Source organism: Esox lucius, chromosome 3, assembly GCF_011004845.1.
Source record: "Esox lucius isolate fEsoLuc1 chromosome 3, fEsoLuc1.pri, whole genome shotgun sequence".
NCBI lineage: Eukaryota > Metazoa > Chordata > Actinopteri > Esociformes > Esocidae > Esox > Esox lucius.
Window position 1 is genome coordinate 33,596,054 of NC_047571.1, and position 16,298 is coordinate 33,612,351.

The following is a 16,298-nucleotide window of genomic DNA, read 5'->3' on the forward strand; positions in this document are numbered from 1 at the left end:
TATACATCACTTAGTTTAGCACATATATCTCACTTTGTCCTGTTTCATGTGAGTACTATATGTATTGCTGTGGTGTTTTGTTTGGTGTTGTATAGTCAATTGTTTGCTGTTTAGTCCTTGTTCAACCTGTCTTTTGTTTGTACCTGGGAAAAGTTTTATTTTTTAATTAATTTATTTTAGCAAGTGTCCCTTGGGCATACACAACCCATAGGAAAACGTAGTCTAAAAACACCAGTTAGAACTGAGCAGACCACCCACTGTACTTTTGTATTGGTTAGTAGTCAGCCAAGCGTTTCTTGAGGCAGGCAAGTCCAGTTAGGGGTGTTTAGACTATTATTTCATTCCTTGGGTCCAGCTCAGCTCTTTTCCCAAACCCCTTTACCCTGTGTATATAATAAACGTTGTATGTTTGACAGTAGTTTTGGTTGTCTGTGTCGTTTCTCACTGTTAATTTACACTATGCTACTTTGCATGAGTTTTATGTTACGGGTCTCTGTACCATCCATCCTAGACTGCTAGAGCCACAGGGTTTGTAACTGAGATCCCCAAACTCTTTGCAATTTTACATTGAGTTGCGTTATTCTTAAATTGTTGCACTATTTGCCCAAGCAGTCATTCACAGAGTGGTGAACCCCTCCCCATCCTCACTTCTGACAGACCCATCCTCTCTGAAATGATTTTTTAATACCCAATCATGTTACTGACCTGTTGCCAATTGACCTAAGTAGTTGTGATATTCTACCAGGTTTAGATTCTTTGGATTACACAACATTTCCAGTCCTTTGTTGCCCCTGTCCCAACTTTTTTGAAATATGTTGCTGGCATCAAATTACACACCTGATTCTACTAACTGACTTGATTTAAACCAGTCTTAGTTTTGCGCCTGCAGTTTTAATCTTTATTTTCTTATGTGTAAATGTCTTTACGTTGGGTCGATTTTGACTGCATAAATCCTTTGGCCCATAATCAATGCCTTGCATATTTCACCCTTATGGTACAATTGGACTATGATCATTTGCTTCTTTCCTGGTTGAAGTCTGGTTGCAAGATAGAACATTGTCTGTATGTTTAACTGTCTGTTTGCTGAATTAATTGACCCCTTCATTTCCTCATTATCACCTGTAAGTGTCATATACAATATTCCATTCCATCAGATATATTATTTTAGTAATTAGATGTATTTGTGTATTTGAGTATAGTGCTTGATTATTTGAATGAACTACCATTTAGAAATAAGAAAATGTTGACTGCATCGATACATATGAAAGTTAATTAATCACATATTGTTCAAGTTTACAGATGATCTTGCTAAATCCTGGTGATGCCCCTTTATGAATTTGTTAATTCCTAATTCCAACATTTATAATTTAGTCTTAATAAACAATTGAATACATTTTCCCACCAAGGGTATGGACCAGAACAAGGATCGGGACATGGATCAAGACCTGGACAAAAACGTTAGTAATATTTTATTTATCAGTGTTATTTATTGACATCCACCAAGTGTGTCCTTTAGATTTCTCCACATTTACAGGTGCATAAAAAAAAATAAAAAATCCTTCAGCTTGTCTATGTTGTTGGATGGAAATACTGGTGCAAACTGAACAAAATTATAAACGCAACACTTTTGTTTTTGCCCCCATTTATCATGAGCTGAACTCAAAGATCTAAGACTTTCTCTATGTACACATAAGGCCTATACTTAAATTTTTTTTATTTTTCCCCCTCAAAGATTTCAGTTCGTTTTTCAATTGAATTGTTCATGTTATAGGTCACATTAAAGGTGGAAAAAGTTCTGACATGATTTGGCTCATTCTTTTACATCACAAGAACATGGCATTTTAATAGGGATGTGTAGAATTTTTATATCCACTGTATTGTAGCGAGCTTGGTAAGGCCACCCCTTGTCTTCCAAAATCCATAAACCCTGTGTGGAGCAGTGGTTAGGGTGCCTGCCTTTAGAGCCGGTTTGAAACACGGCTTGTGTGTTTTGTGCAAACTCGTAATGAATGATACGTTTTAAGTGTTCGTAACATATGATACGTTTGACTGGCATTCGTATCGTACGTTTTAAGTGTTCGTAACATATGATACGTTTGACTGGCATTCGTATCGTACGTTTTAAGTGTTTGTAACATATGATACGTTTGACTGGCATTCGTATCATACGTTTTAAGTGTTCGTAATATATGATGCGTTTGACTGGCATTCGTATCATGTGTTTTAAGTGTTCGTAACATATGATACGTTTGACTGGCATTCGTATCATAGGTTTTAAGTGTTCGTAACATATGATATGTTTGACTGGCATTCGTATCATACGTTATAAGTGTTCGTAACATATGATACGTTTGACTGGCATTCGTATCATAGGTTTTAAGTGTTCGTAACATATTATATATTTTAGCCAATTCATAATCTATTATAAGATTTCATAGCACATTGTAACGTAACCTAACGAAATGTAACATATCATCTATGGCACGAAATCAGGTGCCATGGATTTACGTAAAATAGTCTAGAACTCACCTCTGTTTCCTACCATAGGGCCAGCTCCTCCAGATTATTTACAAGATGAGACCCAATATAACCAACTGAAGACATTCAAGTGTCTGGTAAGTATGAGAGTCTGGAGGAGAGAGGATTGGTTCAGGGTCATTGTAATGAATGATAGTCATCAAACCAGCAGTTTAATCAGTCTGCAGAATAGAATGGGGAATAGAGGAGTGGAGGAGAGCAATGCATCAAATAACCAATAAATCAGATAACACTTTGTTCAACTTCATATCTGAGAGTAAGTCACAAGATATATCAGTAAAGTGTGTATCAGTAAATTAATATCAGTTAATCATATTACATTAATCACAATTATCTCTATACTGAATTCATATTAATTATATTAGTAAATGAATGAAGGAATGAGTAACTCATGAATTTAATGAATGATTGAGTTAATCCTTTTATTGGGGAATTATTTTATGATAAACTTGCAGACAATGTTGTTTTTACATTGCTTCTTTCTTTCCATCTCCATCATGTTTCTGTCTAAAACACAGAATTCCGATCTTGTCTCTCCACACTTCAACTCAACAGAAACTCAGAAGAAAGACCTTAGCCCAACTGATTGGTGAGTTAGGTACATTAAATACAATGAACAAAGACATAAACAAACAGTTAGTAATAATAACCCTTCCTTTATTAATCATTTACAAATGAATTAACTAACACTGTGTAGTATAATTTGTTTGTACTGTATTCTGTTAATGTTGATACAGGACATCCGTTCATATAGCTAGGTGTTTGTATGAACAACAGGCTAAGTAATATATACTGTTCATACGTTAATACATTATTAAAAACGTAGGCTAGATAATGATAGTTTTAATAATGGTGAAGTATCAGTTCTAAATGGTTTATAGCTACTAGTCATTAGTTAGTGATTGTTAAGGTAGGATAATACGTTACTTAGGGGAACACAAAATAATTAAAGGGATAGTTTGGCCAAGATTCATATTTGGGTAAAAGTCCACTTACCCATAGTTGTTCCAGATTCATATTTGGGTAGAAGTCCGCTTATCCAATGGTTACTCAGTGGGCCGTGAGTATGAACTAATGATATGGTGTTAGTTAGAATACTAGTGATAGCACATAATCCTCCATTCAAGAATGACAGGATTAAATACAATTATAGGCTATAAAGACAATTTGTAAGACAACCACTCTGGACACATGGACATAAATAAGGAAGAGGTGAGTAATATATTTTCAGTGGAAGTGGAAACCGGTAAGTCAAATGCAAGAAATAAACAGTCACATCAAAGTGCTTATACAGCAGTAATGTTGTACCTAGGTGTAAAATATCTTCATGTTCAGGTCGTGTAGTGCAGTCTAGTAAAAGAATTATACAATTGCATATTACCTTCATGTTAACATGAATAGGACATGGCTGAGCAAGCTAGCAAAGTGCTAACCGAAACCAACAAGCACATGACTGCAGCCAGAATACAGCTAACAGGAGCCAGCTAATAACCAACCAAAGCAAGCTAACAACCGGAATTAGCTAATGGCTAACCCTTACAGTGCAACAACTGCAAAGTTCCTAAACAATACACTTACAAAATTAAATTATATTAATCCTAACAATATTGTCAGGGGTGTTTTCAAATATATATATATTTTTACAGTGAGTAACCGAAATACAGTACAGGAAATTTTTTTTCAATGGAATCCACCACCATCAGGGCATTTTACATTCAACATGGGTTGTAAATTGACTATGCTTTTCCAACCCTCTACATACACTCAAGACAGGCAAGTTATCAAACTGCCACTATCCAGCCTGCATTGTTCACATTATCAATAAAGGTTAGTGCACTGTAGTCATATTAACAATTTGGATTATCTTATGAATAATGTACTTAAGTTAGCCTAATGATCATGCAAACAACTAGCTACATGAATGCATGTCCTGCATCAACATTAAAAAACTACAGTAGCAAGTGTATGTTCCTGCAAAAAATGACATGAGTTAACGTCTTGTCTCAACATGAACAAATCCCAGTACACATTGTTAGTTAATGTATTTGTAAATCATTATTAAAGCAGGGGTTATCATTATTAATGGTTTGTTTGTCTTTGTTCATCATTCGTTCATGTTAACTTACGTATTCATTAATGCTAGTTCATGTACCCTTATCGGAAAGTGTTACCTAGTGAATATAGTACAGAAAAGGCTTTTCATCCATTTTACAATTTTGGTAACAACTCAAAACTATTGCTAAAATGTGTGCAACCAAACTTAGTATATGGGTTCAGGCCTATGGCAGAAAGTCCTCCAAAATGTTTTAAACTGATCGACCTGATGGTGGCGCTATAATCAACAAATGCATGGAGCTCCATAGGAAATGAATGGAAGTCTATGGAGAATGAATGGGGGCCAGTGGAGAATGAATGGGACTTGTTAGGGAAATGCCATCTATAAGAAATCTTAATGGAAGTAAATACAGAGACAAAATAATCTTTGCACAATTAGTGGTTTAATTTACTTGCAAGGAGAGATGCGTCGAAAGCTTATAGAAGAAACCTGTAAGGAATCTCTGAGGAAAATACATGAACAGGCAGTATTTATTATAGCTAAAAGGGGTGTGGTCAGATACTCCCTGGCTGTCTTATTTCAACAATGCATAGGTATTACCCAAAGGGCAGGCTGTCCCCACACCTTATCCCAAGGAAATAAATACACTGTAGGATACCTATTCAACTCAGAAGGGACACACACCATCTGGACAAAGAACAGTAACACTGATGGTTTAAACAGATTGACGGAGAACCCAATGATCTACTGATACCATTCAATGATGACCATTAACAAATAACAGATCCCCCTCTCCTACATTCCCTTTCTAATCTAAACATAAAGACTCAGTACTTTTAACTAGTAACTCATTTATACATGACTAAGTAATTTCTAGACATTTCCCTGACAGAGTCAATGGTGATTCAATGGGAGTCTATGGGGAATGAATGGAGGTCAGTGGGGAATGAATGGGACTCAATGGTTATTCAATGGGAGTCTATGGGCAACACATAGAAGTCAACTGGGAATAAATGGAGGTCAATGGGGAATGCATGGTGTCAACAGGAAATGAATGGTGGTCAATGGGGAATAACTGGGAGTCAAAATTGATTCAATGGGAGGCTATGGGGAATGAATAGGAGTAATTGGGGAATGAATTGGAGTTAATGGGGAATTAATGACAATTAATTAAGAACAAATGGGTGCCGTGGTGGTCCTGGATGGAAAGGACCTGCCAAAATTAAGAGACCACTGCACCTTTTTCTTTCCTTTTTGAAGAGGAAGGTTTTAAGTGAGGAACAGAAGGATTAAAATTAAGAAACCACTGAAAATTTAAAGATTCTGTTCCTACCTTAAAACTTTCCTTTTCAACTTTTTTGGAAAGGAAAGCAAAAGGTGCTGTGGTCTCTTAATTACATTTCTTTTATAGAGAATATCATCCCTACTGTGAAGCATGGTGGTGGCTCACTGATGTGTTGGGGGTGTGTGAGCTCTAAAGGCACAGGATTCTCTTGAAAATTGATGGCAAGATTTATGCAGCATGTTATCAGAACATACTGGCAGACAATTTGCATTCATCTGCACGAAAGCTGTGCATGGGACACTCATGGACTTTCCAGCATGACAATCCCCCCCGTAAGCACAATGCCAAATTGACCATTCGGGGGTTACAGCTGAAAAATGTGAAGGTTCTGGTGTGGCCACCTCATCCTTCCTGCCATAATGTTTACTGTTGTGTTTACCTAAAGGGGCCAACTGACCTTACTCCCCCCAAGGACCACATTCCTAAGGAACAGAGAACTGACACCCTTCTTTGTCTAGGCAGGAGGACATGGCCCAAATACCTAATAATCCTCTGATATTATACAGACATGTGTGTCACAATCAAAGTAAAGATTTACATACCAGCCAATGGAAAGAAACACATTTCTCAAATGCACCTTAGTTCAAAATTTCCATAACAGAATCCCATAAGAAATAAAATAAATGTGTTTTGCCTGCTCACTCATATTTTCTTTACAAATGGTACATACAGCCCTGGAAAGAATTAAGAGACCACTGCACTTTTACTTTCCTTTCCAAAAAAGTTGAAAAGGAAGGTTTTGAAAGAGGAACAGAAGGGTTAAAATTAAGAGACCACTACAAATTGAACGCTTCTGTTCCTCACTCAAAACTTTCCTTTTCAACTTTTTGGGTAAGGAAAGAAAAAGGTGCAGTGGTCTCTTTTTTCCGGAGCTGTATATTAAAAATTCTCCAAAGGTATGCAAACCTTTGAGCACAACTGTACATGCTGATTTCCTGCTGAAACAGCATGGAACTAATACCTCCAGGCAGGGGCGTTGGACTGGGGGGAAAAGGGGTACTAAGTATATAGGGCCCTAATGTGTAGAGGAGGCCTCGAAAATGTTTGAATCTTGAATAAAGTGGGGAGGGGCCCTCAGAGACCGCCTATGTACAGGGCCCAGAATTTTGTGCTACATCCATGCCTCCAGATAGTATGTTATTGATGTAGTTTTCTATGTGTTATATTGTCATGCAGAGAGTCAGTGTGTTGACCAGTGATGTGTGTTGTGTTACAGTGGGAGGAAGTATGTTGACCAGTGATGTGTGTTGTGTTACAGTGGGAGGAAGTGTGTTGACCAGTGATGTGTGTTGTGTTACAGTGGGAGGAAGTGTGTTGACCAGTGATGTGTGTTGTGTTACAGTGGGAGGAAGTGTGTTGACCAGTGATGTGTGTTGTGTTACAGTGGGAGGAGAGAGCAGCGTTCCAGTGTCTTCCAGTCCAGGGTTCCCACTGTCTCCGGTGTCAGACCTCATACCAGCTCTCACTCCAGACGCCATCCTGTGTCTTCCAATCTAAAGATTTCATCATGTTCCCTTTCAGACTCCTTTCCACCTCTCAAACAAGACTCCCCAGTTTCATCTAATGGTTCTGAGCTGAGACAGGTGCTCCTGGGGAGGACTGCTGCTAGGAGGAGGGCAGCAGGAAACACCATCCTTGGCAGAGAGGAGTTTGGGGTCCAGGCCAGCCCCTCTGCAATAAGTCTTATCTCTCTAGAGGAAACTGGACAGGATTTTGTACAGAAGAATTTAACTGAACTGGGGAGAAAGTTAAAAGAACTGGGGCTTGTGGAGAGAGTGCTAGAGAAACAGAGCAAGTATGATGGGTGGGGGGAGATGGAGAGAAAGTTGGAGGGATTTACAGAGGAGAATGAGGAGGTGGCGATTAAGAAGATAAGCAAGAACTATAAAGTTTTACCTGCGTTGATAAAGCAAAAAGGCAAAGACTCGGAGAAGATAAAAAGACTGATTAAAAAACTAGAAATTGAGAAGAAAGAAAGAGAAAGGCAGATGGAGGAGAAAGATAGACAGATGAAGGAGAAGGATAGACACAGAGAGGAGAAGGATAGACAGATAGAGGAGAAGGATAGACAGATAGAGGAGAAGGATAGACAGATGAAGGAGAAGGATGAAGAGATAGAGGAGAAGGATAGACAGATCAAGGAGAAGGATGAAGAGATAGCGGAAAATAATAGACAGATAGAGGAGAATAATAGACAGATAGAGCAGAAGGATAGACAGATGAAGGAGAAGGATGAAGAAATAGAGGAGAAGGATAGACAGATGTGGGAGAAGGATAGACAGATGAGGGAGAAGTATGGACAGATATGGGAGAAGGATAGACAGATAGAGGAGAAGGATAGACAGATGAAGGAGAAAGATAGACAGATAGAGGAGAAGGATGAAGAGATAGAGGAGAAGGATAGACAGATGTGGGAGAAGAATAGACAGATAGAGGAGAAGAATAGACAGATGAAGGAGAAGGATGTACAGATATGGGAGAAGGATAGACAGATGAGGGAGAAGGATGGACAGATATGGGAGAAGGATACACAGATATGGGAGAAGGATGGACAGATAGAGGAGAAGGATAGACAGATGAAGGAGAAGGATGAAGAGATAGAGGAGAAGGATAGACAAATAGAGGAGAAGGATAGACAAATAGAGGAGAAGGATAGACAGATGTGGGAGAAGGATACACAGATATGGGAGAAGGATGGACAGATAGAGGAGAAGGATGAAGAGATAGAGGAGAAGGATAAAGAGATAGAGGAGAAGGATAGACAGATAGAGGAGAAGGATGAAAAGATACAGGAGAAGGATAGACAGATAGAGGAGAAGGATAGACAGATGAGGGAGAAGGATGGACAGATAGAGGAGAAGGATGAAAAGATAGAGGAGAAGGATAGACAGATAGAGGAGAAGGATAGACAGATAGAGGAGAAGGGTAGACAGATATGGGAGAAGGATAGACAGATATGGGAGAAGGATAGACAGAGGAGGGAGAAAGATACACAGATATGGGAGAAGGATGGACAGATGAGGGAGAAGGATGGACAGATAGAGGAGAAGGATAGACAGATAGAGGAGAAGGATAGACAGATAGAGGAGAAGGATAGACAGATGAAGGAGAAGGATGAAGAGATAGAGGAGAAGGATAGACAAATAGAGGAGAAAGATAGACAGATAGAGGAGAAGGATAGACAGATGTGGGAGAAGGATACACAGATATGGGAGAAGGATGGACAGATAGAGGAGAAGGATGAAGAGATAGAGGAGAAGGATAAAGAGATAGAGGAGAAGGATAGACAGATAGAGGAGAAGGATAGACAGATAGAGGAGAAAGACAGACAGAGACAGATGGAATATTAGGCTAGACAAATGGAATATTAGGCTAGACAAATGGAAGAGAAGGATAGACAGATGGAAGAAAAGAATGGACAGATTGATAGTCTAAGACAAATGTTTATGAAGGGCAGTGAAGCTCACTTATTGTTCAGTAGATGAATGGAAGAGTCAACTAGCTCAAGAGGCTGGTTGAGGGAATGTAAAGAGTGCAAAGCTGTCATCAATCATCTCCTCTTTGGCCATTTGCCTCACCGGAGTACTAATCACTAGCATGAGAATGATGGCAGCGATACACCCCACGCACACCAGATACTGATTCACCTGATTACACACAGCGATACACCCCACACACACCAGATACTGATTCACCTGATTACACACAGCGATACACCCCACACACACCAGATACTGATTCACCTGATTACACACAGCGATACACCCCACACACACCAGATAATGATTCACCTGATTACACACAGCGATACACCCCACACACACCAGATAATGATTCACCTGATTACACACAGCGATACACCCACACACACCAGATACTGATTCACCTGATTACACACAGCGATTCCTACACACACCAGATACTGATTCACCTGATTACACACAGCGATACACCCCACACACACCAGATACTGATTCACCTGATTACACACAGCGATACACCCCACACACACCAGATACTGATTCACCTGATTACACACACTATTTCTGGTGACCTTGTTGTGTCACGGATGTGAATTGTTGTTCGTTTTGTGTGTGATACCGACACCAGTTGTGGTGCTGTTATTAAACTATATGATCAGTACGTGATCTGCTTGTTGTGTTGCTTTCTTTTTTCACCCTCATTTGCTCAAATCCCAAAAAGTATATTTTTTTTTGGGGGGGGGGTTGCCACATGATTCCATGTGCTTTTTCACAGTATTGATGTCTTCCCTATTATTCTAGAATGTATAAAATAGTAAAAATAAAAATAAAATATCCTTGAATGAGTAGATGTGTCCACACATCTGACTGGACCGGTATATAACTGGTGAAAATAAGCACTGAATGTTGCTTTTCTCCAGGGGTGTAGGTTTCATTACACTTTTTGAAAATGGCATTTTGTCCCCCCCACTTCTTATCAACACAACTCTTATTATAAGAAAAGCTCAACCTCTTTAGAACATTGCAGTGGCAGTATGGTGAGCAATTGCATAATTCGAATCAGACTGGCTTTAGGACCACACACAGGCACTTCGCTTTGAGGTAGTTGCTGGTTAGATCTGGTTACCATAGTAGAGGCTACCGCGTTGAGGACCATGTTTGTGTCATTCATTTGGTGGTGGACTATGGGTGTATAAGTTATGGGTCAGCAGCAGTGAGCATTCTGGAAAGGATGGATAGAGTGCAGGCACAGGGGCTTCGAGTCTGTAGTGGGGCATTTCAGACATCTCCGGTATCAGCACTGCAGGTGGAGGTGGGGAAGGTGCCATTACACTTGAGAAGGCAATTGTTGATTAATTACTGGGTTAATTTGCAGGGACATGGGGGTTTGCACCCTACAAAAGAGGTGTTGTTGGGGTGCTGGGAACACGGTGGGAGGGAGATAATGAGCTTTGGGTGGGTGGGGGATGCCTTGGCCAGAGACGTAGGTTTCAGAGGGAGGAAATTTAGTCCTCCAGTGGATTTGACATTGAGACCTCCTTGGGTGCTTTTGCCTCCAGTGGTGGATCTGGGAATATTGGAGATGGTGAGAGAGGATCGGTTGGGCCTCTGCTTTGCCGAGGTGGTTAAGAGGCGCCTGGAGGGTGGGTACCCGGAGAGTGTAGTGGTGTTCACGGATGGTTCAAAGGACCCAGGGACGGGTCGGACGGGGGCAGCTTTTGTAGTTAGGGAACGGGTGTGAGTGTCACTAAAAGGGTTACGGATCACTTGGCGGTTTACACGGCTGAACTTTTGGCGGTGCTGTTTGCATTGAGGTGGGTGGAGGACACGAAGCTGGCTAGGGTGGTTATTTGCTCTGATTCATGTGAGGTGTTGGTTAGGTTGCAGTCTTTCAAGTCCACTAGGAGACAGGACATTTTAAACAGGGTGTTGGAAGCACAGGATAGAGTTAGAAGAGATGGGATGCAGGTCTCATTCATGTGGGTTCGGGCTCATGCTGGGATGGCGGGAAATGAAGCAGCCGATAAACTAGCGAAACAGGCCCTGGTGAGGAGGGGGGTGGACATGGTGGTGTCCTTGAGCAGGACAGAGGTTAAGGTGGTGGTGTGGAATGAGGTGAGGAAGATGTGGCCGGACCAGAGGAATGTGGACACCAAAGGAAGGCACTTGTTCCAGATACAGGGTGAGATTGGGAATGGAAGGAGGGCAGTGAGGAGTAGGACGGAGGAAAGGATAGTGACTAGACTGAGGGTGGGGCACTGTGGATTGGACGGCACTCTACACATGATAGGGAAGCATCCGACTGGGTTGTGTGACTACTGTGGGGAAGTGGAGACGGTGGATCACTGCAGACTCTATGAGAGGGAGAGGTTGCAACAGGGTCTGAGGGCAGAGGGGGTGAACGTGTTGAGTCTAGAATCAGTGTTGGGGAGGGGGTGTTTGGGTGCTGAGGTTAGGTGTCTGTTTGTGTTCCAACTGGGTTGGCAGGGAGAATTGAGGTCCTCCCTGGAGCTGCCCGACACTCCTTTACAGTAGGTGGCGGTAATGCACCAATTGCGTTGGATGGCAACTGCTGTTTAACCCCACAGAAGAAAAAGAGTAGCGGCTACCATGGTTACTAACAACTGATCTCTGGCTCATGAAAGTTTGGTAACCTAGCTGACATTACCTCTAGCTAATAACCTCCCGTAATGTATGAATGAGGTAGATGTTTAGCTTATCAGACTGTCTAAAACCGGCAACCATGTATATTTAGGCTAACGTTATATATGAATGATAGTTGCAAAGTATACATTAGTTGCTAGCTAACATTTTGTTCGGTAGCTAGCAAACAGTCTACATTACACTAGGTTCACCTAACTCACAGCTAGCGCTGATACGACACCAGCCGAAAAAAGACTGAAGTTAGTGTAGATGTATTGATTGTATTAGTTAGTGAACTGTTATAAGCTGTTGTAACCAATGAAGCAGAATATTAATTGTTTGTAATATGAGCTGAAACTGAAGGAGCAAGTAGGAGAATAGGAAACCCTGTTAAAGCGGTTGCCGGGGAGAGAAAGATTTATTATGTCTGTCTTGTGAGAAACAGGTCACAGGTTAGAGGCACACACACATAGTCGGACAGACAACACAGACACCACAAGGGGGGCAAGGGGGTACTTGCAGTTATCCTATAAGGAATAGAACTGGGATTGGGCCAAGGACACACTTGCAAGTTTGTAAGTTAACGCCTCTATCTATTTGGGCGTAGTAGAAGTATAAAAATGATGTTTTGACTGTTGATCCTTAGACATTGTGCGGCGACACTTGTCTCCAGAAGCTTCTGTAATAAATGGATATACGATACGGTAATTGACCTGACTCCTGGTGTTTCATTCTCCTTTCCAACAAACCAACTCGGGGAAGTGTTAGACTTCAACATTAGACATACGGGCGGTTTTTTTTGGCTATCAGACATTAGAAGATGAAAAAGTTGGCTAACGTTATACGTAGTTTCCTACATCGGTAGCTCCATTTGACCTTTCAACCTAATGTGGGTCTTCTAGATCAAACATTGCCATCAGGTTCTGCAGGCGTCAATGTAGATCAAGTTGTTCATGTCATTCTGTACTGCATTTTAGCAGGACTAGTTGGTGACCGTGACAGGGGCCCTTGTCACAGCAGGATCAGACAGACAGGGAGAAAAGGTCAGCTGTGGAGCGGAGGTGAAATATTGTCTTTAAAGGCGAATAACTTAATTATTTGTTATAATGTGTAGCCCATATCTTGAATGTTCATATTTATTAGCAGAACCTGAATGATGTTGAGTTGACCAGTGTAGTCATGGTGGTGAGTTGTGGTGGAGGTGAGGTTGTGAAATTCAAGTACAGTACAGGCAAAATGTACATGTAGATCATATCAGCCAAACACATTGAAATACAGAGGTCTGTAGTAGCTCTTCACTAAGAGCACACATCATAGACAATATGTATACTAAGTAATATTAAATGAAATTGCTGATGGCTGTATTTATCATGTTATTGTAGCAGAAACAATGAGATGGTGTGTCCACCAGGGCACTAATGTCATATGGCCAAAAGTATGGGGACACCTGACCATCACACCTATATGAACTTGTTGGCCATCCTATTCCAAAACCATGTACATGGGCAAAAACATATTTGTCCCCACTGGCATAGCTATCCAGGGTGCGGCTACACCAGGGCCCGCAGTGGGTGGGAGGCCTGTGCTTGACCTACAGTATATAAAAAAAATTATATTTATAGATTTTACAATTTTTCTTCCCGGGAGAGGGTCAATGTAAGGACAGCTTGCACCCTGGCCAGATATCACCACGCCACACCAGTGTTTGTCCCCCTCACATTTGAAATGTGTCTTGCTAGTCTTGCCAGGTGGGCTCTCGTTGCCACTGGGATGCCCTCCCTCCAATGCCTTTCGGGGGAAGAGTCACTGGCTTGTTGTTGACTCTCTGTTGCGCACTTGTGCAATTGGGCTGTACGCTTCTAGCAATACTCGGCCCTCATTCAGGGGGGTTGCGGTTGGTGGGTGTCCCTTTGGTTAATGCCTGGCAATGTGGGTGGATTGATTTCCTGCCTGTTGGGCCCTGTCCGGGGCCTCCCCCTGGTAGGGCCACTATGCCCCGTCTCAGTTCCAAGGTGTTAAGCTGCTATATTATTGTGCTGGGGGATATGAGGAATGCACTAATAACTTTTCTCAGTCTCCTCCAGTTTTAAATTTTAGGAGGAGATGAGGTCCTGGTCCACACCTGCGGATTACCTGGTTTGGGGGGCCCGTTGCTGTCCCTGTACTTGTCCACCTGGTCATATTTCTGACCTAGACTCTGGATTTAGCCCAGAGAAATTTATTTATTATTCCCATTGGACTCTTAATATCTCACCTGGCACAGCCAGAAGAGGACTGGTCACCCCTCTGAGCCTGGGTCCTCTCTAGGTTTCCTCCTAAAATTCGACCTTCTTAGGGAGTTTTTCCTAGCCACTGAAATCCAACACTATTATTGTTTGCTCCTTGGGGTTTAAGGCCGGGTGTCTCTGTAAGGCACTTTGTGACAACTGCTGTTGTAAAAAGGGCTTCATAAATACATTTGATTGATTGATTGAAATCAAACCTTCGCCCCTGCTTTTCTCTACAGTCCACTACATAGGGATAATCATGACATTTGCAGCTTACCACTTCATAGGAAAAAGCAGTGCCAGCTCTAGCCTTTTGTGGGCCCTCAGCAAAATTGTAGTTGGGCCCCCTAGCGGTTGGGGTCCCTAAGCAACCGCTTATGTCGCTTATACCTATAATTGACCCTGGGGACAAGGGAGGCATTTGGGACACATACAAAACACTATCAGAACTGCAACACGTCATAGTCACATTGTCATATGATCTTGTCACCTTCTGTGTTATTCCTAAATTAAATTGTATTTCAGAACTCCCCACACAGACACTAGAACTTGACCATTTGGTTTGTGTGTTTGGCAGCTGCATTCACATTAAATCATTCTAAATATCATTCTGTGTGGATGAAGTCAAAGGGGTGGAAATGCTTTTTAAGGCAGATTTCTGGGAAGCAGCAGAACCAGTTCAGTGACTTAACGGTAAACAAGTTTTATATTGTTTGTAAAAGCCATTTATTTGCTGTTTAGTTTGGTATAATAGATTAACTTATATGGGACTGTTTTTATACAGGATGGGAATTACAGCCAGGTGTGCATGCCGTGTGAGGCATACAGTTTTCTTACCGTGGGTATGGCATCTGCAGGTATTGTAGCAATATCAGGTGTGGGTTAGGCTACATAACTGTATGATCATCGAGGTTTACTGACAGCAAGAAACATTTGTAAATAATATACTGAGCAATAACGCAAAGGAAGCATCTGGACATTGTAATTGGACAATGCACTGCACCACCGATGCCTACAGCACGCGTAAGTGAAGTTCGCTGACATGAACCACGGTCAGGGATGGGCAGTATTTATGATACATGTATTGAAAATACGTATTGAAAATACAAATTAGTATTTTGTAATTTGTATTTGATAGGGTTGATGAAAATGGCTTTGTATTTTGTATCAAAATACTTTAGTGTTTTGTACAGTGGATATAAAAAGTCTACACCCCTTTTGGTTTTTGTGATGTAAAAGAATGAGACAAAGATAAATCATGTCAGAACTATTTCCACCTTTTAATATGACCTATAATGTGAACAATTAAATTGAAAAACAACCTGATATCTTTGAGGGGGAAAAATAAAAAACTCATAAAAATAATAAACTGTGACAACTGCGCCCTCTACTGCTCCACCTCCCCCTGCAGCAGACAGGCTCCAGCGTTCAACGTCACCGGCCTTCTGACACCACCGTCCATCTCATTATGCATTTCACTTGTGTCTTGTTTAGCGCACCTGGTTCTCATCCTCATCATTCCCCCCAGTATATATGTTCCCTCTGCTTCCCCTGTCTTTGTGTGTTATTGTCTCTGACCATACAAAGAGCTGTGTTACGCTTCGTGTATTGACATATATATATATTCACTCTGTAGTATTAAAATATACTACTATCACGCCGTTCTCCTGCTCCTCCTTATTCCGCCCCCCGAAGACGTGACAATAACCTGGTTGCATAATGTGCACACCCTTAAACTAATACTTTGTTGAAGCACCTTTTGATTTTATTACAGGAGTCTATTAGCATGGCATATCTTGATGTGGCAATATTTACCCACTCTTCTTTGCAAAAGCGCTCCAAATCTGTCAGATTGCGAGCACATTTCCTGTGCATAGCCCTCTTCAGATCACCCCACAGATGTTCAGTTGGATTCAGGTCTTGGCTCTGGCTGGGCTATTCCAAAACATTAATCTTATTCTGGTGAA

General features: G+C 41.2%; 1 protein-coding gene across 1 annotated transcript; it reads left to right on the plus strand.

The window, feature by feature from the left end:
• The first annotated feature begins 8,158 nt into the window (after positions 1 to 8,158).
• LOC114830293 (golgin subfamily A member 6-like protein 6) lies at positions 8,159 to 9,676 on the plus strand. The gene is made up of 2 exons (XM_034291355.1): positions 8,159 to 8,601; positions 8,701 to 9,676. Exons 1-2 carry the CDS (start codon positions 8,159 to 8,161, stop codon positions 9,287 to 9,289), a joined length of 1,032 nt encoding a protein of 343 aa, XP_034147246.1. The 3' UTR covers positions 9,290 to 9,676.
• The last annotated feature ends 6,622 nt before the right edge of the window (positions 9,677 to 16,298 follow it).

Coding starts and splice junctions, on each gene's coding strand:
- LOC114830293 (XM_034291355.1), top strand. CDS start 8,159: ATGAAGGAGAAGGATGAAGAAATAGAGGAGAAGGATAGACAGATGTGG. Junction 8,602..8,700: donor GAGGAGAAGGATAGACAGAT/GTGGGAGAAGGA, acceptor GGAGAAGGATAG/ACAGATAGAGGAGAAGGATG.